Consider the following 24811-nt stretch of genomic DNA (forward strand, 5'->3'; position numbering starts at 1 on the left):
CTTCCCTCATGTAGGGCTCAAAAGCGTATAAAGTTCACTTTCCAGACTTGGCGTGTGCACGGTAGCTTTCATGACCGCACTGTACCCGGTTGGCTTAAAACTGGACACGGGGGCTGGGAAGGTGGCTCAGTGGTAGAGCGCTTGCCTAGCATGCATGAAGCCCTGGGTTCGATTCCCCAGCACCACATAAGAGAAAAAGCTGGAAGAGGCGCTGTGGCTCAAGTGGTGGAGCACTAGCCTTGAGCTGAAGAGCTGAGGGACAGCGCCCAGGCCCAGAGTTCAGGCCTCACGACCGGACCCCCCCACCAAAAAAAAAAACTGGACACAGAACCCGTCCTTGCACTCGTTTATTGAAACCACCTTTCCAGTCTCATCAGAAACATCATGTGGTTACTTTTCTGCTTCCTGTTTTTCAGATCATGAAAAGGCAGATATTTCATTGTGAAATTATTATAGTGTTAAATTATTTGCTAAACGATACAACGTTTGAGAAGTAACAGAATATTTTTCTGAGAGCACACTTTATTAGTTACTTTTCCAGGAATATATTCAGTAAGTATAGATAGTACAAACGGGCTGTTATATAGGCCTTGAAAATTGTACATAACGTTCAGTGATGCTGATCAGGAAAATCTTTCATTGGAGGAATTACTTCTCCAGTCTCCAGAATTCTATCACCCTAGGAAAACAAGGAAGCATTTAGTAGAAACTCAAGTCTGCACAAGGTTGTAGATATATTCATGTTAGTACTGCAAGGAAAAGGTAGTTGTGTCCCAGCACTCACTTTTTTTTTTTTTGGTCATGGGGTTGAACTCTGGGCCTGGACACTGTCCCTCAGCTCTTCAGATCAAGATTAAGGTTCTACCATTTGAGCCACAGTGCCAATTCCAGTTTTCTGGTGGTTAACTGGAGAGTCTCATGGACGTTCCTGCCTGGACTGGCTTTGAACCATGATCAAAGCCAGCAGTACAAAGCCAGCCTGGGCAGCAAAGTCCATAGACTCTTATCTCCAATAACTTAACAAAAACTAAAAGTGGAGCTATGGCTCAAGTAATAGTCTTGAGTAGTCTTGAGCAAAAGAAGTTCAGGGACAGCACCCAAGCCCAGAGCTCAAGCCCTAAGACTGGCACCAAAAAAAAAAGGACTTTAATGAGGCAGAAGCTGTTTAAAAATATTAACTAGTACTTCAGAGACACCATAACTGGAAAAGGCATGAATATTATGTATCTCCAGTTGGTTGGTATGACATACTTTTGTTTGCATGACCCTGAGAAAGAGAAGCCCTAGAAAGAAGTTACAGGAAAACATATTCTGTTGATAAAAGACAGTTATCTTATTTCCAGCAAATGAAAATGCTAAGCAATCGCCAGTTTCCTATTGGCTTAGATACTGGAAACAAGATGCAAACTTTGGCTGAGCAGGTTGTTCAAGTGTCTTTTCAAACCTAGGTATATGTGGTCCAAGAGCATGGGCTTTGAAACCAGAACTACATAATGAGAACGTGAAACCACTAACCAGCTAAATAAATGTTAAACGGCTTTCCTTCAGTTTCAGGTTTACAGTCCCTACATGACTGGGTAGAGTAATCTCCATTCCTACTCCTACTCCCACTCTTGCAGTTCCCTGAGCTGGTGGTATTGCTCAGAACTGATAGCTGGCGGTTTATTAACACTATAGCATTACTCTAACACAAAAATTATCACATCAGAACTAATACTAACGTAAAAAAATCAACCTATATGGCACTGGCTTAGCAATTTATGGGCAAAGACAGAGGCTTTAAGGCTGAAAACATGTAAACAAAGGTAGTGGTGCAGAGAATGACCACAAGTTCAAGGCCAACCTCAGTTCATAGTGAAACTCTCTAAATAAATAAAGGCAGTGTCAAATTTCATGACAAAATGTCTCCTATAATTTGGAAGCAGAGTGCCTAGTTGCTTGAGGTTCTAAAAGTAGGTGTTTCCAGAAAGGGGAAAAGTTACTATATAGAGTATGTGAAAACTGTTGGCTGCTGTGGAAATACACATTTAAGAAACATGAGCCCAGGCAAGAAGCAGGTGTATCTGAAAGGAAAAATAAAAGGATAGTATTGGGACACCAGACTGCTTCCAAATCCTTAAACAGAGATAATGCCAGTTAAACTCAATAAGCAGAGAGACTTGGTCCTATGGCAAAGATTAAATCAAAATGAAGACAACCTTTGAACCAGTCTTTTAGATGGCCTCCAATAGTTGCCTGTGACTTAAAGGCAGGTGCTTGAGGACAAGAAAACTTGTTAACTAGAGAAAGAATGGATGCTGACATGTAGTGTTGACTAGAAACACATTAAATACCTGACTGGTATTTTTTCCTTCTCACCAATTATTAAGGGGAATGGATAGTCAATAAGCTACACAGACAGACTACAAAAGCCTGTACATGACTGAAATTTTCTTCTAGCACTTGACCTGTGATCAAGAGGCAAAAATCTTTTATTCTTCCCTTATGTGTGTTTTTGCTGGTACTGGAGCTTGAACTCAGGGCCTGGATTCTGTCCCTAAGCTCAAGGATAGCAACCTACCACTTGAGCCACAACTCCACTTCCAGCTTTTTGGTGGTAAATTGGAGATAAAGAGTCAAAGGAGCTGGGAGGGAGCTGGTGGCTTATGCCTGTAATCCTCCCTCTAAGGAGGCGAGAGATCAGAAGATCATAGTTCAAAGCTAGCCTAGGCAGGAAAGTCTATGGAGACTATCTCCAATCAACCAACAGCATATGGGAAGGGGAACTGTGGCTCAAAGTGGTAGAGCATAAGGCTTGAACAGAAAAGCTCAGGGCCAGTGGAAAGGCCCAGAGTTCAAGCCCCAGGACTGGCACCAAAAAAATAGTCTTACAGGCTTTCCTGCCTGGGCTGGCTTTAAACTGTAATCCTCAGATCTCAGCCACCTTAGTGTTTAGGATTACAGGCATGAACCAACAGTGCCCAACTCAAGGAGACAAACTTTGAAGGCTGTACACCCCTAATAAAGTTCCTAATACCTACTCAGCTATGGCATAAGTTGATAACAACAAACCATCTGGACAAAGTAGGAACCAGGAAGGACAGAAAACAAAGGTGATTCATTATCTGTGACTAGAAATACGTATTATTGTATTAAACAATAACCTCACCAACAGTTCATCAAAATTTCAACTGAGCCAGGAATTTATGGCTCACATCTGTAATCCTAGCTACTCAGAAAACTGAGATCTGAAGATTGAGATTCACTTCTCTCTAATTAATCACCAAAAAGCTGGAAGCTGAGATCCAGAGGGTGGTTTGAAGCCAGCCTGGGCAGGAAAGTCTGTAGTACTATCTCCAATAAATCAGCAAAAAGCTAGGGTACAGATGAGAATCAAGTGGCAAAAGTTCAAACCCCAGTACAGGCCAAAAAATAAACCCAAAACAGATATATATGTATATATACACACATAAATTGCCTGAGTAGTATTAATGAAGACCTCATTTTGAATTATTAGGGCTTACATATTCAAAGAATAAAACTTAAAACATACATTAATATATTTTAAATATAAAGAGGCATAAAGCCACAGAAGAATGACATAACAGAAATGTGGCTGCTGCTACCATGCTCAGGCGTCAGGCTTGTGCCCTGGGTATTTTGTACTAGAACTCATTGTAAGATCAACAAGGTCAGCACAAAGCTGAACATTGACAATCCACTCCTCAATTTCACCTGTAGTTGTTACCTCCTCATACTCTTCTCTAATATATAAAACGGGCACATAAACTAAACAGCATGAAGAAAAAAACATTTTAGTCTTAATAATTATCAGTTGGAGATGGAAGAACAGTAATATACAAAAAAATCAGTTTTGAGACTTACTGGGAATATTCTGGGCTTCTTTTCAACAATGGCATATGGCCTTGCCTGCAATAAAAATAGTTGTTACGTATAATGTTAGTATTTCTTCTGAAAATAAAAGATTCTATCCCAAATTGTAACTTAAACCTTGAGCTTTCACAGAATTCCATATTCACACCTGCAACTGTTCATTCAACATCTCTAGTTAGCTCTCAGGAGACATCTCACACTCAAACAATTCCACCACAAACTTCCTCAGCCCCAATTGCTGTTCCCATATTCTCTTACCCTCTGTGCAAAGGCCCTAACCTTGATTCCTTAGCAGATTCTGTTGAGGGTGCCCAGCAACGCCTATTGGCTTCCTTGCTTTCACCTGTGTCTGCTACAATTCAAGCATACCCTTTTAAGATGTATCACTGCTCATATTATGTCTAAAGCAAAAGGGAAAAGTCCATGCTGTGGTTTCAAAAACACCACATGATCTGGCTCTGGGCTTACTTGTCTGATTACTCTCTCTCCCTCCTTTGCTGTACCTATAGCCATAGTAGCCACTAGGTCCTGACAGGGAGCCTGCTGTGCCTCAGGGCCTTTGTACTCACAAATACCTCCACATGAATGAAGTAGTCTCTTAGATATCTGCTTCATTTCATCTGTGTTCCTATTCAAATATCACTTCCTTGGAAAGGCCAAATTAGAAGAGGCCAAACTAAAACAGCAGTCCCTGCCATTCTCTAATCCTTTGCCCCTCTTAATTCTTTTACTAGAAACCTGATCGCTTCCTATGACATGATAAACTTTTTTCATGAGTCTATTACCAGTCTCTAAGACTGGAACAAATATTTCATGAGGGCAATGACAATCTGCATTGTTCATTGCTGTATCCCTGTTTGTAAAGTGCCTTGCACACAGGAGATACTAAATAATAACTTCAATAAATAGAGTTATATATAAAAAATAGTTAAAATACAGGGGGACATTAAAATGTCTTTATAAGAACTGTACCCAAAGGCAAAACATCAAAATGTTTTCAGGGAAATGCAGAATTCAATTAGATAGCAGAGAAGTGAGCTGAAGCAAACTGGCTGCAATCTTATTAAAGATGCAGGCTCCTACCCATCCAAATAGAAATAAGGTAAAGCACTAGGCTTGGGACCTCAACTAACACAGCTATACGTCTGCCTCTGCTTAAGGAAAATTACCTGGAAGTGAGACTCCTTCATATAGGCAACCTTAATACCCTGTGTTATCACCCCAGCAAATGCAGCTTGTTAAACCTGCTTCTGAAAGTATCTCTCGCATCCTAGAACAAGTTAGTTATAGATATAATAAAGTACATCTAGCAGTATGAACAAATGCCAACTTTTTAAAAATTGTGAAAACACTGGGACAATCCAAATGTTTTGTTTTTTAGGTTTGTAATATATAAAAATAATCTAGCTATTTGAGGGTCTATTGGGTTAAGTTTAAGATTCTAATTATATGTATAATGGACTTAGGCTTCTGATTTTATGTTCAAAATAATTGCTTCCTAGAGTTACAAATTTGCCCTATGAATAATGAAAAAAAATACCAGTCTTTATACCAGAAAATACCTGTGGATCACAGCTATACTAGTGACTGAGATGGGAGGATAATAGTTCAAGGCCACCTAGGGCAAAAAATCTGCAAGACCCATTTCCGAAACAAGCCAGCCATAGGTGGAATTGCAGTCCAATGCTGGCCCAGGCAAAAAAAAAAGCACAAGAGTCTATCTGAAAAACAAGAATTGCCATGGGCATGGCTCAAATGGTAGCACGTTTGCCTAGCAAGTACAGAAGCCTGAGTTCAAAATCCCTATACCACTTAATAAATAAAAATGTATAAATGTAGCTTAAAACATTAACAAGAATGTAACAATTTGAAAACTGAATTTAAAGAAATAAGAGGTTTTAAAATTTTAAATAAATACATTAGGGGCTGGGAAGGTAGCTCAGTGGTAGTGTTTGCCTTGCATGCATGAGGCCCTGGGTTCAATTCCTCAGCACCACATAAGCAGAAAAGGCCAGAAGTGGCGCGGTGGCTCAAGTGATAGAGCACTAGCCTTGAGCTGAAGAGCTGAGGGACAGCGCCCAGAGTTCAGGCCCCACAACCGACAAAAAATCAAATAAATCAAATATTAACTTATTTCCAGATAACTATGAGTAGTTTTTTGTGCATATGAAAAACACACTTGGATGTTATTTTTTTTTTTCACTGAGAGCACTAGCTGAACACAAGAAAGTATAGTTAGTGCTTAAGGTCCTGAGTTCAAGCACCAGTACCAGCACAAAACAACATAAAAACTTCCATTGGCAGTAATATTTTCTTTATATAGGGCCTTATGTGCTAAAACAGTGAAGGAAAAAAAATAATGTGTAAATGATTAGAAATGGCTACTGTACATATAGATTAATATACAAAGATTTTAAAACCCATCAATAACCAATCTATTCTTTAGAGATCTAAATTGTCAGCCCCATTAATTAGTTAAGAAAGACATTTTTGATTTATAAGGCCAGAACACGGATGTAAATTTAAAAAAAAAATTCTACTAGCCCCTAATTCATGATCTTAACAGTGAAGACAGGCCTTATCCGCTTGAACTCTAGAAACTGGTAGGCCAACAAACTTACTTCCTCGAGATCACCACCAAAACCTCCCCTCCTGAACACCCTAATTACAAATCCCAAAGCTAGAAGCTGTATAGTCCTAAGGAAGTGAAGGGGCACTTGGATTTTATCCTCAACTTAACCAACTGTTCCTCCCTTTAAAAATGTCTTCTGGCTTCACCTCTCCTTTTTCTTCCCTGCTGCTTCATCCTCACCTTCACTAAAAACTGGCCTCCAGCTGAACTGCTGTCAGAAAGTTCACCCTGGATAGCAGTGTTTTTCTACATTTCCCTCACATTCATCAAGTAACTCTGCTCTTTTATAATGGAATTCCCCAATGACTATTGAATACAGTCTTCTGCCTAATTTTCAAGACCTTCCCTTAAATTAGTCTCAGCCAACTAAGCTAACAGATAATTTCCATCCCAATTATCTCTGTCTTGGGTACAAATCATTATTCACTCCCTATCTTTCCTGATAATTGGGATAACTTTTCTTCTCTATATTCTCAACAAAGGGGCTGGGAAGGTGGCTCAGTGGTAGAGCGCTTGCCTTGTATGCATGAGGCCCTGGTTCGATTCCTCAGCACCACATAAGCAAAAAGAAAAAAGCCAGAAGTGGCGCTGTGGTTCAAGTGGTAGAGCACTAGCCTTGAGCTGAAGAGCTGAGGGACAGCGCCCAGGCCCAGAGTTCAGGCCTCACGACTGGACCCCCCCCAAAAAAAAATTCTCAACCAAATAAAATCTATCTCAAATACTATATACATTGCTTGAGGTTAGGTATCTAGTCTTCTATACTTGTTGCTTAGTGTCCTAATATCTAAAATGCAGAACTATTCCCAGGCCTTCTGAGTGGACAGAGATGGAGAATATATAAACACACATTCACATTTACATTCACATTTCTATATCTGTCTCTGAATATAGAGTGAAAACCTTGAGTTCGTATCAATACTTATAATTCTGTTTCAGCACCACATGGGTTTTCTCCCTATTCTATACCGAACTCCCTTCTCCAGTAGTGAGAATTTGAGGTTCTTTTATTATTATCATCATATATGCTTATTTATTGTAATAAATAAGCATCTCCTTATATGTAATAAATCTCCTATCATTACCACTATTCCCCAACATGTATAACCTCAACTGTCACCAAAATGTACATCTCCATCATCACCATCCTTCTGGCCAGGCTCCAGTAGCTATACCAGCTTGCTGTCAACCACTGCTCCCCATACAGGTGTGCTCACCTTTCCTACAATCTGCTCAGTATCTAACAGCCCTCACTCCATGTTTTAATACTCCACTCAGGGCAGCCCACTGCTTCTTTCCATGCTATTCCAGAAACTATATGCTCTCTTCACCCTGTCTGGGATCCAACACCATGTACCACACTGTGCTCTCCCTAGCTTTTAAGATATGGACATTAGCTCCATTCAATCAGCCCATGCAAGAGCTGTCAGTAGGAGAGTTCAAGTTTTTGGACATGCTGAATTTTAAAGTATGAAAAACCAGGCAAAAATGAAGGAAAGAGAAATAAGATGATGAAAAAGATAACCTTTGTATTAATTTTGAATTTTATCTTATATTAGAACTGTGCTCCAAAAAAGGAACAGAAAGTATTTTTCCCCTTCCTCCTCAGGATTCTGATATTCACACTAGGTCAGTTATATTCTTTTTTTTTTTTCTGGTATATATGTTTTTTTTCTTTTTTTTTAATTTTTTTGTGAACACACTGTACAGAGGGGTTACAATTACATGGGCAGGTTAATGCGTACATTTCTTATCAAGCATTGCAGCCTCCTCCTTTGTTTACCCTTCACATCCCTTTCCCAGCCTCCCCCGCCAATCCTCCCCGCTTCTCCCCCCTCACCAACATTGTAAAGCTCGTTTTCGACATGACAACTTGTACTTCTCATTGTTGCAACAGGTCTACCTGTATCCTTAAACGACTTGTTTTTCCCCATCTCCTCTACAGGTTATACTGACATCAAATATAGTGAAAGCAGGGGTTATAGAAATGCAAATCAAAACAACATTGAGATACCACCTCACTCCAGTTAGAATGGCAAAAATCAAGAACTCTAACAACAGATGCTGGAGGGGATGTGGACAGAAGGGAACCTTACTTCATTGTTGGTGGGAATGTAAACTTGTTCAACCACTTTGGAAAGCAGTATGGAGGTTCCTCAAAAGACTTCACATAGAGCTCCCCTATGACCCAGCAATCCCACTTTTGGGCACTTACCCAAATGTTTACAAACAAGACCACACTAAAGCTACCAGCACAACTATGTTTATTGCAGCATTATTTACCATAGCTAAGATATGGAACCAACCCAGATGCCCCTCAGTAGATGAATGGATCAAGAAAATGTGGTATATATACAAAATGGAATTCTATGCCTCCATCAGAAAGAATGACATTGCCCCATTTGTTAGGAAATGGAAAAACTTGGAAAAAATTGTATTAAGTGAAGTAAGTCAGTTATATTCTTTTTCTTTCTTTCTTTCTTTTTTTTTGGTCAGTTACATTCTGATTACTCAAATACTACTTCTATGAGGAAATGCAGCTATAGTTATAAATGAAAGAATAATATTTTGGAAAACCATACTGACTTACATACTTAACCATAAATATGTAAGTTTCATTAATTATTTTTACATAAAGAGGCTTAAAGTACTTTGAAATTAGCTAATATGTGGCAGTTTTTCTCCATAAACTACAGATATGGTATACCCATATAGGAAATTGTTTTGAATTATATTTAAAATAAGCTCATACTTAGAACATACTTACAGACACATGATATTTGATGTAATAATGAATAATCCAGGCAGGTATAAGTATACGAGTAACAGCAAACACAGTGTTATGGTATGTGCTGTAGACCTGTGGAAAAATATATGCAAAACAATTAAGCAGAGAATCCATTTTTTTATGTATATGGTACAAAACCCCAACCATCAATGGAATATCATGATTACTCTACAAATCTCTAAATAAAAAATATTTCCGTATATTTTATAGTGAACCTTATCCAAACAAATATTTTTACTCACTGTAGGGTCTGTCAGGAGATATCTACAGCATCTAAAACAAGGCTTAGGACAAGCAGCATTTTGCAAGACTATATAATAATAAGGCATTTATTGATACTTTTTTTGAAGAATAAGGTCTCTAAAGATATCCATATTTTAATTTTGTTAGACATATCATAAATAAAAATTTTAATGGATTTAACAAGTTATCAAAACTACAGAATTTTTAAGGTAATAATTTATCAACTAATTTATCAACTTTAGTACCCTATTTTGAATGTAAGGCAGACATCCTTGAGCACACATTGCTAAAAGAATGCTTTACATACTAAGGTAAGGGTATTCTAAACTCACTTTGGATTGCTTTCTGCCACAGTATTTCCAAACAGAAAAACAAAAGAATGGAAAATGAAATTTTTTCCATGGCAACTCATTTGATTAAAACATACACATAGCTTGCCTTTCAGGGTATGTAGCAGTATTGCAACAGATATGATTACAGAATATAAATTCACTCAAAGTTAAGATGGAATTCAAGAAATGGTTGCCTACTGTTTTCAATCCCCAGGCTGACAGGTAAGAGAGCAACTTTCAACCAGTGATTGCCAAAATCAACAGGAGGAGAGAAGAAAACATGTGGTTTCAACATGAACTCCTTCAATCCCTAGCTGTGTCCATAGGTAAATCATTGAATTTTGGTAATCTTCAGTTTCCTCACATTTGAGGATAGGAAACAGTTTCTATCATACAGGAATAATGTATATAAAGTGTTTAGAGTACTAGACATGTGCACAGCAAGAGCATCACGATTTTTTTTCTTTTTGTAGGTCATGGGGCTTGAACTCAGGGCCTCAGTGCTGTCCCTGAGCCTCTTTGTGCTCAAGGCTAGCGCTCTACCACTTGAGCCACAGCACTACTTTGGATTTCTGTGTGATTAATTGAGGAAGGGTCTCACGAACCGAGATCCTCAGAGCTTAGCCTCCTGAGGGGCTGGGATTACAAACTAGCTAGGATTACAGATGTGACCCACCAGCACTCACACAGCACCGTATTTATTACTATTATTAGCCAATGTTGTGGGTAACTGGAAGCAATTGTAACACAGTATTCATCATTCATAATTGATATAATTTAACAGACCAAGGAAATACACAGAATTATGAAAAATAAAAGCCAGACTTAGGCTAGTAGCACCCTGTCACTTGTGCCCAAGACCAGTCTTTGACTAGTGAGGCTTTTTTGTTTTGGAGGAACAATGCTAGGGTTTGAACTCAGTACCCTGCACCTGGCTAGGCTAACACTCTGCCACTTGAGTCCAACATTGGGTCTCTGCTGACTTGTCCACCTAGCAAAGTCCAGAAATGCAATTTTATTTTATGGAAGCAATGTGTGAAAAGCGGATAGTGATGGTTTAGAGAGGTAGTTTTAAAGATCTTGACTCCCTGAGCGATACCTAGTTACCTCGTCCTTTTATGTGATGAAAAGAGGCTATGTGCCAGCGAGAAGCTTGCGGTCTAAATTCTAAGATGAAGAGATTTCAACTGGAGCGAACTCTCTTGCCTGCTATTCTGAGGGAAGAGGCAGACAAGCAGAACCTATCAACTGCGTCCTCCTCCATCAGGCCTGGCCGGCAACGGGGCAAGGTGCGAAGCCGGACGTGCTCGAGGCCTGCTGGGGTGGGCGCGGGCCTCCAGAGGACAAGCCAGCGTCCTCGATCAAGCCGGGCCTCTCCCAAACCGACTCTCCGCGGAGCAACGACACGGGCCGCGGGAGGGGGGGTGTTCACTGGGGTGCCAGGGACCCCGCAACTCACCAGCTTCCTCCAGAGGGACCCGTTCCGCACGAAGTTCTTCCAGAACTCCTCCATGGGCCACCCCTTCTGCGGGGGCAGCACGGGCTCCCGGGGACTCAACTCCTGGTCCTTCAGCCATTGCCTTCTGAGCTCCCGCAGCTGCTGCAGCCGCAGCTTCTCATCCGGGGTGTACCCCGTCATGTTGTTGCGGGGGAGAGGGGTCCGGGGAGGAGGCAAAGCAACAAGGACGCAGCAGCACCCCGGAACCACGGACCGGTCACCCTCGGCCCCGCGCGGAGCGACCTTGCGGGGACGCTTGGGAACGGGCGCGCGGTTGTGACGTTGCGCCGGGCAGCCCAACTGCTGGCCAGGACGGCAGCGTCTGGGCATGCGCAGTGCTCGCCACTCGCCCCTCCCACCTGATTTGAAAGGACTCGGGCGGAGGTGGGCGGGGCCGGGGCTCCTCAGTGATGGGATTAGGGGAAAGTGGTAGGGAAGAGTGAGAGTGTAGGGGAAAAATGAAGGAGGGTGTAACGATGCTCGATAGGACTCTTACCTTGCTCAGGTAACTGTAACCCCTCTGTGCAGTATCTTTATAATAAAAAGTATGTATTAAGAACAACAACAAAAAAAAGAATTTGTGAGTCCTGGAAGCCGAGTTGGAGAGGGGTCTGTGTTTCGGTGAATGTGGTGTCCAACTGCAAAATCCCTTTTGTGTGTGATCACCCCCCTCCACCCGGAATTCCTCTCTTCATGATCTAGACTGTTAACCACCCAAGTTCAACTCCCAGCCCTATTAGTAACTTGCAAGGAGACCCCGAGCCACTATCTCATTGAGTCCTTCCATCTGTACAGCAGAAGGAATATGTGGATTAATACCTGGGAACATTTCATAGGGTTACTCTGATCCAGCAATCCCACCTGTGAGAATATCCCAAAGGTATGGTGATAAGAACATGAAAGAATATATGCGAATAGTCACTGCAGCATGATTCACTGCAATATGATTCACTGCAGCATGTAATAGAAAATATTGGAGATTACTCCAAAAGTTATTCAATGAGGACTAGTTAAGCAATAAAGCAATGGGGTGCTACTGCAGTTGTAAAAAGGAATATCTGTGTAAACAGTTGTGATCTCTAAAATGCGTTCAGTGGAAGGGGAAAAAACTAAGTGGAAAGAAATGTACATTGTTATCTTTAATCCACAAAAGGGAAAGTTACTTGTAATGCTCCCCCCCTCACACACAGAAATATACTTGCTGAATTTTTTGTAAAGCAGTGGAAATGTAAACAATGGAGTTTTAGAACAATGCTACTTATACGGAGAAGGAAGGGGACAGGAATTGGACAGAAATAGACTCCAGACTTTTCTGAGTAGGGCCTATCTCATAAATTTGACATTAGAACCAATTACTTCACATAATCTTCAAACAAAATTAAACTCTAAAAGTGCAATCTTTAAAACTCAAAAGTAAAAACAGTGCGATGGAACTGATCGACTTGGTAGCATAATATCAAAGATGTGCAATTAAAAAAAAACTTCAAACAAAAAACCCTTTTAAACCATCTGAGCAGTCGTTGAAAAAAAATCAACCTCAAAATCAAAGTAACTACAAACAATAACCATAACCTACTTGAAGTAATTATTGTTGGTAGTGGTTGGGGTGGTTGTGGCATTGCCCATGTTAGCCTGAAAATAAATTTTTGTGATCATTTTGTGAAGATATGCATTTTGTATTGTCTTGTTTTTTTTTTCATGGTGCTGGGAGTTGAACTGGGGACATCAAGTACACTAGACAAGGACTGCCACTGAGCCATAGCCCCAAATCTTTTTTGGGGGGAGAGGGGAGTCTGGTCGTGGGGCCTGAACTCTGGGCCTGGGTGCTGTCCCTCAGCTCTTCAGCTCAAGGCTAGCACTCTACCATTTGAGCCACAGCACCATTTCCAGCCTTTTCTTTTTGCTTATGTGGTGCTGAGGAATTGAACCCAGGGCCTCATGCATGCAAGGCAAGCGCTCTACCACTGAGCCTCCTTCCCAGCTCCTAGCCCCAAGTCTTTAACTGGTATTTTTGGTTTGAGAAAAAGATACTTAAGTAAATTATGAGTTTAAAAACCCTGTAATCATGAACTCTGAATAGGATGAGGCAACATGAGCTCATGACAATTTTATCTTTCAATATGTATGTATGTATGTATGTATTTATGTATGTATGTGTGTATATATGTATGTATGTATGGTTCTTCTCGGTTTTGCCTTTTGATAATGTCCTAAAAAATGACCAATCCTGTAACAGAATATCTCTAGTTCCTAGATTTTTATCTCTAAAATGCTGCTTTTCATTGAAAGGAACCAAGCTTTTTCAGATAGCCAAGTATCAAATATATTGCTCCAAAGAGCTCTTTAAACACTTAAATTGTTGAAGACTCCAGAGAGCTCTTGTGTTGTGGGTTCTATCTATTAATGTTTACTGCATTAGAAATTAAAACATTTAAAAATACCAATATACCTATTAATAAAATTATTTTGTGAAGCTAGTTTTATTCCTGAGCAATTTGTTTTATATTTGTAATATTTGCATTAGTAAATGACAGCAGAATTCTTATAACTGCTTTGGTATTTATCGATAATGCTATACATGGTAGTAGCCCTTGAAAAACTCATTGTACATTTGTAATCATTTTTATTTTTTGTCCATTGTGGGTCTTGAACTCAGGGCCATGGCACTGTCCCTGAGCCTCTTTGTTCTCAAGGCTTGCACTTTACCAATTGAGCCACAGCACCATTTCCAGTTTTTGAGTGGTTAATTCGAGATAAGATTCTCACTGGGACTTTTCTGCCCGGGATGGCTTCTGATCACAATCCTCAGATGTCAGCCTCTTGAGTAGCTAGGATTACATGTGTGAGCCACCAGTGCCTGGTATTCCATAAGCATTATAAGGAGAAAAGATCACCCTAGTACTGTCATTTTAAAAACTTGACTTCACAGACCCAATTTAAAAAAAAATCACAGGACTCCCAGGGGTCTCTAGGCCACTCTGAGAACTACTGTGGTTAATTCCAAGTCTGGATTAGGAAATGCAAAATGAGTCTGTAGTTTTTGCCATACCAGAGAACTCTTCAAAGACAATAGGGTCATGTCAAAAGGGTTCAGTAGGCAACTTGAATAGGCTATGACTGGTCAAAGATGTAAAAAATTTCAATATCAGTGACTATTACATCAGTGAATTTTGAAATATAAAATGTATTCACACAAATTCAAAATTTAAAATTTATTTGTTACTTTTAGATGTTAAGCAAGTTATTTTTGAACTCTATGGTAAGAAAAAAAATCAAGTACTTTTTTCCTAGCCACTTTATTCAAATTACACCATAAAGTAACAAAATAGTTGACAGGAAATTTTTTTTCTAAGAAACACTTAAAACCTAGTACAAGAAGAAGCATGGATAGGGTTAGAATATCACTGTTTTGCAACCATTCACTAAGCAGTGTAGAAATCATTCATCAATAGGTGCACACCTAAAGAAAAAAAAAAAAAAACAAAAAACTATGCCCTCTGGTGGAAGTCTACCTCAACGTTTGTGAAATAGAATTGCAGAACAAATTGGACTTGAATGCAATCAGCTTCTACAGAAATGCAGAACATAGACTCATTACATAACACCAAGAGATATAGTCAGATGACTCTAGACAGTAGGGATTTCCTGAAATTTATTTCACTCTTAAACAAAAACAGACTGATGGGAAAGTGAGAGAAAATCCACAAAGAAATTAGAACAGTACATTGGCATTTTATATTAGTAAATTAATGTTAATTTTTATTATAATGATATTGTGGATATGTTTTTAAAGAGATTTCTGGGGTTTTTAGAGACACATTCAATAATATAGGTGAAAGGTTATGATGCTTAGAATTTATTTCTAAATAATGGGATGGAGGAAGGGGGCAGAGAGGAGAGGGAGTAAATATCAGTAATGAGTTGACAATTGATGAAAGTGTATAATAGGTAGAGGGGGGCTCATTATATTTTCTCATGTGTTGTTTTGTAAATATTTAAAGTTCTTCGAAATTGAAAAAAAACCTAAGCCTTGAAGTACTAAGTAAACTATTTAAGCTATTATTACTCCAAATTATCCTTAATTGGAGCTACATTTTGAGGGGGGGGTCCGGTCATGGGGCCTGAACTCTGGGCCTGGGCACTGTCCCTCAGCTCTTCAGCTCAAGTAGCGCTCTACCACTTGAGCCACAGCACCACTTCTGGCTTTTTTTCTTTTTGCTTATGTAGTGCTGAGGAATCGAACCCAGGGCCTCATGCATTCAAGGCAAGCGCGCTACCATTGAGCCACCTTCCCAGCCCCATGGAGCTACGTTTTATACTAAACTCTTCATCTTACCTAGGCTAGGACCCTCAACTTTTATGAAACAATTATTGCTCAAGTGATGGTGAGTCCTTCAGTGCTTAACCATGCCAGTAAGGAACAGGTTCAGAACAGTCCCCAAGAAGGCATTTGATAACTCAGGTAAATGTTTTCCTTTGCAAGTCCACTTGCATTTAGTAATTTTTTTGACTTAAATACTGTTTTGTCTTCTCTGGAAATTCTCTTCTCCCCACTAAGAAAAGAGATCAATATGGTTAAGAAACATATATTGTTATACCACTGACAACTCCCTACCATGTTCTACCCCTTCTCATTTACCTAAGCCTGTGAAACTAAGACTGAGTTGAATGAGAATAAAGCAGAGTATGTTAGCTGGAAAGTGTGGATTCAACTCAACGGCTTTTAACTTACTGAAAGAGGGCAAAGAAATATGGATTCCCTTCTTAATTCCTTGTTGCAGGCTCAATCCGGTGAACCACATCCTGCACACCACCTGAAATCCACACTCTTCTGTCTGCCACCAACTTCGGTACATTTACCCAAGGCAAACCAACACCATCCTACTGGCTTCCAAGAATGTAGCCAGCACTATACATTGAGTAACTACTTCTAGACATTTCCACTAGAGGGCACTCTGGCTTGCTGAAAAATTGTAACTACACTCAGATTGGGTTTTATATAAATCTTGGTAACTAGTCCACAAAACTGGGAAGGATCTGAAGTTCATTGGGCAGAGAAAGAAGACAGAAGATAAGATTGAAAAAAAAAAGTCTTCTGTTACTAATCACCTTTTCAAGGTTGAATCTGTTTCGTAGCCTGGCACTTGCTAGGCAGGCACTCTACCACTTGAACTATGCTTCCAGCAAATTTTGCCTTGATATTTTCAGGATAAGATCTTACTTTATGCCTGGGCCAGGCTGGGCTGCAATGTCCTTCTTCCCAGTGTGAGTGTGGATGCCAGGCTCACACCACTGTGCCTTGGCACTGGCTAGGATGGAATCTGGCTAATTTTTATGCCAGGACTGGCCTCTACCTCCTAAATAGCTAAGGTTATAGGCTTAAGTCACGGAGCCCACTTCTAGCTATATTCTTGAAAGCCAGTAGGGGTCTTAGTTCTCCCCCCATACAGTGGACTAGACAGACAGAGATTGTGGGTTTCAGGTGGTGTGGACAGAAGGCTGATTTGAGTGCAGGATCTGGTTTACCAGATTGAGCCTACAACCAGGAATGGAGTTGAGAGTCCACATTTTCTTGCCCTATTTCAGTAAGTAAATGGAGAGCTGTGTTCTGCCATCATTTAAAGAACCACTTAAACCAAATAATTGAAAAACAGTTATTCTTTTATCTCCCTATAAGATTCTCCCATTTTATTTTTTATCCGGTACCTGCATAATCCTACACATACGTTTGTATGTCTTTTTCTATCAGTAATTTAATAGCAATTTGTATATACGTGTGAATGTCTATGTGTCTGTGAGGCAGTCCTGGGGCTTGAGCTCAGTGCCTGGGCACCATCTTTAAGCTTTCTCACTTGAGTCTGGCACTCTAACCGTTGAAAAACAGCTCAAATGGTAATTGGCTTTTTGTTTGATCAATAGGAGATCAGAGTCTCTTGGATTTATCTGCTCAGGCTGGCATTGGACCACACTCTTCAAATAAGCCTCTTGAGTAGCTAAGATTATAGACAATAGCTACTGGTACCCAGCAACAGCACCTTTAGTAACATTTCTTTGGGCTGGGAAGGTGGCTCAGAGGTAGAGTGCTTGCCTGGCATGAATGGGGCCCTGGGTTCGATTCCTCAGCACCACATAAGCAGAAAAAGTCGGAAGTGGCTGTGTGGCTCTAGTGGTAGAGCCTAGCCTTGAGCTGAAGAGCTGAGTGACAGCACCCAGGCTCAGAATTCAGGCCCCACGACCGACCAAAAAAGAAAGAAAGAAAGGAAATAAGAAAGAAAGAAAGAAAGGAAGAGAGAAAGAAAGAAAGAAAACATTGCTTTAATGGTAGCTTTTTTAAAAGATATGTTTGAGACTTTTCAATAATTTAATAAAGGCATTGTCATTTACAAGATGAAAAGGAGGAATTTTTTTTTTTGGGTCCGGTCGTGGGGCTTAAACTCTGGGCCTGGGCGCTGTCCCTGAGCTCTTCAGCTCAAGGCTAGCACTCTACCACTTGAGCCACAGCGCCACTTCCGGCTTTTTTCTTTTTGCTTATGTGGTGCTGAGGAATCGAACCCAGGGCCTCAGGCATGCAAGGCAAGCGCTCTATCACTGAGCCACCTTCCCAGCCCAAAAAGGAGGAAATTTTGCTGCACAAATCAGAAAAATCGGTGAAGATGTGTCAAACAGGACATTCTCTCCCAAATCCCTACTTTGAAACAATGTTTTGGAGTTATACAAAAGCCAGTATAATCTGCAAGCTCACGGTGAAGTTCATTCCTTACAGAGAAATACACTTTAGCTCTGTTTGCAGAAAGATAATAAAATAAATTTGGTGAACAAATGTTCCATCTCATTTGGCTAGGGAAAGATTTACATTTGCCCTTGGTTAAACATGCTCTCCACTTGTCTATGGGCTCACACTTCAACACCTCACACAATGCCAAGAATGTGTTAGATCTGTCATATCAGTCCAATCACATTTGAAACAAACATTTGGATCCTGGATCACAATCTTTTGTTTTGCCTCACATAGATACTTCTTAATTCTCCATTTAGATCTCAAGGTTCAAGAAGTGGTCATGTGAGAGGAGGCAGATGAGGAAAACCTGTCCTCCATCGGAAAGAAAAATAAGTACACAATTTAGAACTTCTGGAAACTTAAAGTCTGCTCGCAAAACAGGGTCTATACCAAATTAATCAGTGCTAGAATTTCAGTGAAAATGTATTCATGTATGAGCAGGCTGATTTCTACCAGAGATAGTTAACTTGCATTTAGATGCATTTAAAGGGGGCCATTTTAAAGACTAAAGAAAGATATTATAGGGTCCACTCACAGTTTCTCAGTAGGGCATTCCACTAGATGGCCCTGCTTTTAAACACTACAAGCTGGAAATACACGAGGTGCTTTCTGATGAACTACAACTCTCAGACCTTTTCAAGAATTTAGGGTACTTCATTATCCACTGTAGCTGGTTTTCTTTAAACTATTATGGATGTTGCAAATTTTATTTTTTAGTCTGACAGAAAATATTTTGGCAAAATAATTTAGCCCAAGTCTTCTTTAATGGAGAGCATTTCATTTTGAACGAATCGTTGAAAATGAAAAACCTGCACCGAAATGACAGCCTGTCCCCCAAAGTGCCGAATCAGCTGGATGTGGTGAGAGTCCAGAGAGAAGCTCAAGTTGTAAATTTGCCTTGCTCCAAGTGGATTTTAAAACCAACACAAATTCTCCCTCCTTTCTTTGCTCAGCTCTATTTTGAGACACACATTTCAAAATCCCTCAGGTTATTCTGTTATTTTATATGGATTCTGACAACTCCAAGAAAGTCCAAACCACCCAATTAAAATATTCTCAGAAGCTAAAATGAGATGATTACAATAAAAAGCATCAACCAGAACCAATCAGGAGGCTAGTATAAACATCTAGGTCTGAGAAGCAGCAGGATGCAAATATATGAGGTATTTCAGAAATAGCATTGGCAAGATAGACTGCTGGCTGAGTGTGGAGGGGAGAATGATATTAAGAGGGGAAGCCATGTCCCTCGATAGCCAGCTTACAAGAGATGCACACATCCAACAAGCAAGCGCTATCACAATCAAGTTACCAAGAGGAGAATGGCGAAACATTAACTCTATTCAAGGGAGATCACTCCTCCCTTGCCCCCTAAGTTAAGCTATAAGAAGGGTCATATTCTGTTGCATTTTGCTTCTGAAATCCTTGGATGCTAAATCACAGATGGGGATTGTAGCCTGTAAGACCCAGGTATATGGTGGAACCATTAACCCAAACAGAGAATATCTTGCTTGAAAGGACTGAGACAGAGTGCTAGTAGAGGACTTCACGAGTATATGTCACTAATCTCCAACCCATGAGTGAAGTGTACATGGACTGTGTCTGACATTGATGGAGGATGGCCAGAGCAGGGTTCCATCAAGATACTAGAAAATACAGGGTGCTGGTACTATCCTCTGCACCCTTGCTCCTACTTCTCTGCTACAATGGAAAGAACTGTTGGAAGTTCTCAAACTGTGACTTCATATCTACCCAGACCATAAACTACTTAAAATCTTGCAGATGGCAGATGCGCAGCCTGTTGAAATTGACACAGCAGGCAGGTGTCATCTCCTTTAGTTCCTGTAACTGTTCACACTATTAGGATCACCACCTCACCAGAATTCAGAACTCAGCACCTTTGATCTTGCTGCCTACCACCAAATCCAATCACAGAAACCCTAGTGTTAATATTGTTAATTTCACTGAAGATTCTGAGTGTCCTGGAGGCAAGGGAAGGAAAGTTCTATCACACCACTAGAAAGAAAACAGGGTGAAGAATCCACATTCTACTCTTTGACCTTTAAAATCCTTTCTGGAAGGGTGACATTGATCAAGATGCATTACACGCATCAACCAACATACTGACTTGAAACACCTTTTTACAGCTATGAAAGATAATAAAATGAACTGAAAGAAAAGAGAATAAATAAATAAAATAAAATCCCTTCTTCACTATGATCTTTATCCCCTAATGTCCACAGACTCTGCTGATTACTTCTCTACCTTACATTCTCAATCCCAGCACCCCTCAATTTCAACAGATTTTCTTTTTTTAATGCAAGCAATGTAGTTCCTTACCTAAATCCAGTTCACAAACTTGCAGACCCAAATAATTGCGGCTCAAGCTGCCTTGGCATTAATAAGACCCAAAAGAAGCAGTTGGAGTGGCAAAGAATGAGAAATTAGCTGCTATTTCATATAATTAGAACAATTTATATAAAATATAAAAATAAAATATTAGTCACTTTGCTTTATGAAGATCTAAAGTTAAAATCATCAATACTATTCAGTAAAGAGGAAAACTAAGCCCAAAAATACTAAATATAGACCTAAGAGAGGCGGGCTAAGATTGAAGCCAAAGCTTCAATAATGTGTGTATATATGTATGTATACATATATGTATACATACATATATACAGTATGTGTGCATGTGCATGTACATTGGGGGGGGGGACACCCATGCAGCTGCAAGTCTTGGAGCTTGAACTCAGGGCCTGGGCACTGTCCTGTCCCTGAAATTTTTTGTCCAAGGCTAGCACTCTACCATCACAGTTCCACTTCCAGTTCCACTTTTGTTTCTTCAGTACTTTATTGGAGGTAAGAGTTTCACTGACTTTCCTGCCTGGGCTGGCTTCAAACCATGATTCCCAGATTTCAGCCTCTTGAGTAACTACGATTACAGGCATGATCCACCAGCACTCAGTGTGTGTTTTAAAGAACTGTTTGCTGGGAAATATTTAGCTTTAAGCCATATATTACTCCACCTGAAAGGCTAAAGAACATAAAATGAATCTGAGTTGAACAAAACAAAACAAATCAGTGCGCAGAGCAATTCTCTAGTACTGAGAATGCATCAGGCTCTGTGGTCCAGCATTCTTATCATTTTTCTTTTCCCCTTAGTGGTCATAGGGAATAGGGATTTTTTTTTTAATTTTGAGAAAATGTGTCACTATGTAGCCTAGGCTGGCCTTGAACTTGCAGTCCTCATAGTCCAGCCTCCTGAGTGCTGGGATTACAGGGATGCATCATCATACTCAGCAGAGATGATTATTTTATGTTACCAATAATGAGACTATGAACCTCAAGGAGCATTAAGCTGATAAGACACTGTCAAGCAGATAAAGTTTGACCGTTACATTTTACTTAAGGTAATCTTGGACCTTTCTGTGTAACTATTCAGTTTCTCTGTTCTGCTGTAGTCCATCTTTTCTCTTGAAAACTTTTTATCACCCCTGTAGATAGCGATCTGAGGGTGAGATCATACTTGCTATTACTTTTCTGGTGGGTCAGTCCTTGCTAGGATAGGATTATGGGCTGTTTTCTGAGTCCCAGCAGTATCCTTCACAAAGGCCAGTGGTCCTAGTCAGGGAGAAGCAGGCCTGGTCGCTCAGGGGTAGTACTTCCCCTCGCTGGGCTGGGACCTTGGGAATGACAATGGCCTTGTCAACCCTGCTTTCCTCAGCCTAGCTCTGCGGTGGAACCAAGAACTCTGTGAGCCAGGTAGTCCTCCTCCCTCACCACACAGCCCTGGCCTCTTCAGCCCTCTCCTCTCATCAAGGTGAGTTCAAGAAACACAGCAGAATTTTGTTGACTCACCTTTCCTCCGTTCTCTTTCTGGAAAGCAGATGTGGTCAGCAAAATAAAGAGACACTTTTCAAACTTATCTAAAACCTTCCTCCTATTTCAGTCTCGATTGCTGCTTGTGGTTTGTTTTTCTTTCTGAAACTCAACATTTCTGTCCATTTCATTAGGTAGAAGAAATGTTCTCTCTTCTGACAACCTTGAACAGAAATTTCAGAACAACATTTACTGAGCTCTGCTGGTGATTTCAGGTGGGTGGTTTGGGAATTACATTTAGGAAAACATAAAGCACAAAATTCAGTGTCAGGGTAAATAAAACATAATAAAAATAAAATAAGGATAAAAGGAGCAAAAAAACTAACATCCTTATTTCATAGTGCTTCTAAAGATTGAGATGGTTCTAATTTCATATTTACTTAAATCATATACTTGTTTCCAAGAGCAAAAAAAAAAAGAACAAAGGGACTGAATTTTTTAAAAAATCTTTCCATGCAATAACAGTAAACAGTTGCAGAGATGAAAAAATCTCATGTAATCGAACAGACTTTAAAAATAATAACTACCAAAGCATCCTCATAATCTCATGAGTTATCAGAGTGGCATTAAATGTGTTCAAGTACAAAGGCTTCCTCCCTAAGATGTCTCCTTCCACCAGCAAGTGCACTGAGCATCTGACCTGAGCATCCTTTGCATTCGTTTATCTTACAGAGTGAAACGAATTCTTTCATTACTTGTAGAGATTAATTCTGGGTGCTGACGATGTTTTCCACTTGTGCTTAGCCACATTTTAAGCAACACCCGGGGAGATAGAGTCCATGCTGTGTACAGGGATTTAACTGCACCAGTCACATCCAGATCAGCAAAAGGGTGGATAAATCCCTAGGTGCAGGTTTAATTTTATTGCCAGAAAAGAAGAAGGAAAGAGAAGAAGGAGGAGGAGGAGTAAGATGAGGAAGAGGAGGAGGAGAAAAAGAAGAACAACAACAACAAACAACCACCACCACCACCCAACCAGTATTGAGAGAGGATCAGGCTTAGCTTTTCTAGTGGACCTTTGAGAAAAGCAATCTTACAGCATATCCTGGAGCCTGACCCCTATCTACCCCCCACTCCCCCACCCCCACCTAGATTGCAGATTGGCCGTCCAATCCTTGGAGTGCCACCATCACTACTCATGATGCCCGGTCACGAGCTCTTGAGAGCTGCTAATCTTGTTTCCAGTGTTTGTGCTTCCCCACTGGCTCATTTCCCTGTGTTCCTTAGATGATTCTGTGGTGCTGCACATGTCAGCTTAACCCAGTGAGCACATTAGGAAGAACTGGTCTTCCATTTTAAAGTACAATGGTCCCTTCTAGTCACACTGGGTGGACAGGCCCTGGTTTGCACCACAGGGATATGTATTAGGTCTGTGTATAGAGGAAGGAGATTGGTGGTTAAGCACCTGTGGGCTCAGGACCTTAAATCCCCTCACTACCTGAATGACAAGGCAAGGTACTTAGCCTTGCCTAGGACATCAGGTTCCTTATTTGTAAAATGGAGAGATCTGGGGGGCCAAGGCTCTTTTTATCCCATTCCTGTGTCAGCATATTCATGGTCTGGAGACTCAACCTTTCTGCCATGTTTCTACAGATCCTGTCTAGACATTAATAAGTTCATATTTTGGCTGTTAAAACCAAGCATCTGGGGCTGTAAAGGTGGCTCAGTGGTAGAGCGCTTGCCTTGCATGCGTGAGGCCCTGGGTTCGATTCCTCAGCACTACATAAACAGAAAAAGCCGGAAGTGGTGCTGTGGCTCAAGTGGTAGAGTGCTAGCTTTGAGCTGAAGAGCTCAGGGACAATGACCAGGCCGAGTTCAAGCCCCACGAACACCACCACCACCACCACCACCATAACCACCAACAACAACAAAAACCGAGCATCTGAACAGAACTCTAAGTTAAGCAAGTTATTCATTTCTCAGGTTAAAGACTATGTTGGCAGTGCAGGGTTCACATGAAAGTTCTGAAGGTGATCACCAGCGGCTGGGGCTTCCTCCTTGATGCCCCAACCTCTTGTTAGGGCACCTCTATGATGGTGGCTCTAGCTTTTACTGTCATGCCTACTTTCCAATCAAGGATGAAGAGAGAGGTAAAGGGTTGTCTTATGTCTTCTGTTGAAAAGCACACAATATTTTTGCTCCCATGCCATTCACTTGAACTTAGTCACCTGACTACCTCTAACTGCAAGGGATGGTGGGAAATGTCCTCTTTGGCTATGCCCGCCTAGAAAAATTCTATTTCTGTGTAAGGAGAGAAGCCTGGACATTGGGATACAATTAATTTCCCCTGACACACATGCACACTAAGCTTTAAGTAGTGTGACATTTTTACAAAAGTAGTAGAATTTTAGATTTCAATACAACAGCTGGAAGGTATATGAGGCTCTGGGCTTCTACAGAAGATAATTAATCTATTTCTTGAAATGTGGTTTAGGGCAGAAACTTCCTCTTTAGGATTTACAAAAGTAGCATGGGGTTCTACGCAGTCTTTGCAATATTTACAAAGCCACTGAATAAAGACAGACAATGACAAGTCTTGCACAAGATGTAGAGAAATTATAACTTGTAACTCTGCCAATAGGAATGTAAATATTACAGTGGCTTTGTGAAACATTTGGTAGTTTCTCAAAATGTGGAGTTACACTATAACCAAATGATTCCTTACTACTTGCCTATTCAATGAGACCCTATAGTCAGTTAAAGATTTATGTGTGAATGCTCATAGAAACATTATGCACAATATCCCCAAAGTGGAAATGATTCAACTCTTTGTTGATGAATAAAGAAACAAAAC

At 40.4% G+C, this 24811-nt stretch overlaps 1 protein-coding gene across 1 annotated transcript; it reads right to left on the minus strand.

Moving 5' to 3' along the window:
* Positions 1-485: 485 nt before the first annotated feature.
* Ndufb6 (NADH dehydrogenase (ubiquinone) 1 beta subcomplex, 6, 17kDa) lies at positions 486-11653 on the minus strand. Its single transcript, XM_013026705.1, has 4 exons — positions 11325-11653; positions 9270-9362; positions 3865-3909; positions 486-679 (listed from the first exon to the last, which is right to left on the minus strand). Exons 1-4 carry the CDS (start codon positions 11502-11504, stop codon positions 611-613), a joined length of 387 nt encoding a protein of 128 aa, XP_012882159.1. The 5' UTR covers positions 11505-11653; the 3' UTR covers positions 486-610.
* Between the last annotated feature and the right edge of the window lie 13158 nt (positions 11654-24811).

The sequence above is a fragment of the Dipodomys ordii genome, unplaced genomic scaffold (genome assembly GCF_000151885.1).
Source record: "Dipodomys ordii isolate 6190 unplaced genomic scaffold, Dord_2.0 Scaffold95, whole genome shotgun sequence".
NCBI classification, from domain to species: Eukaryota; Metazoa; Chordata; class Mammalia; order Rodentia; family Heteromyidae; genus Dipodomys; species Dipodomys ordii.

Coding starts and splice junctions, on each gene's coding strand:
- Ndufb6 (XM_013026705.1), bottom strand. CDS start 11,504: ATGACGGGGTACACCCCGGATGAGAAGCTGCGGCTGCAGCAGCTGCGG. Junction 3,910..9,269: donor ACATCAAATATCATGTGTCT/GTAAGTATGTTC, acceptor TTTTTATTGCAG/GCAAGGCCATATGCCATTGT. Junction 680..3,864: donor AGAAGCCCAGAATATTCCCA/GTAAGTCTCAAA, acceptor TTGTTTTCCTAG/GGTGATAGAATTCTGGAGAC.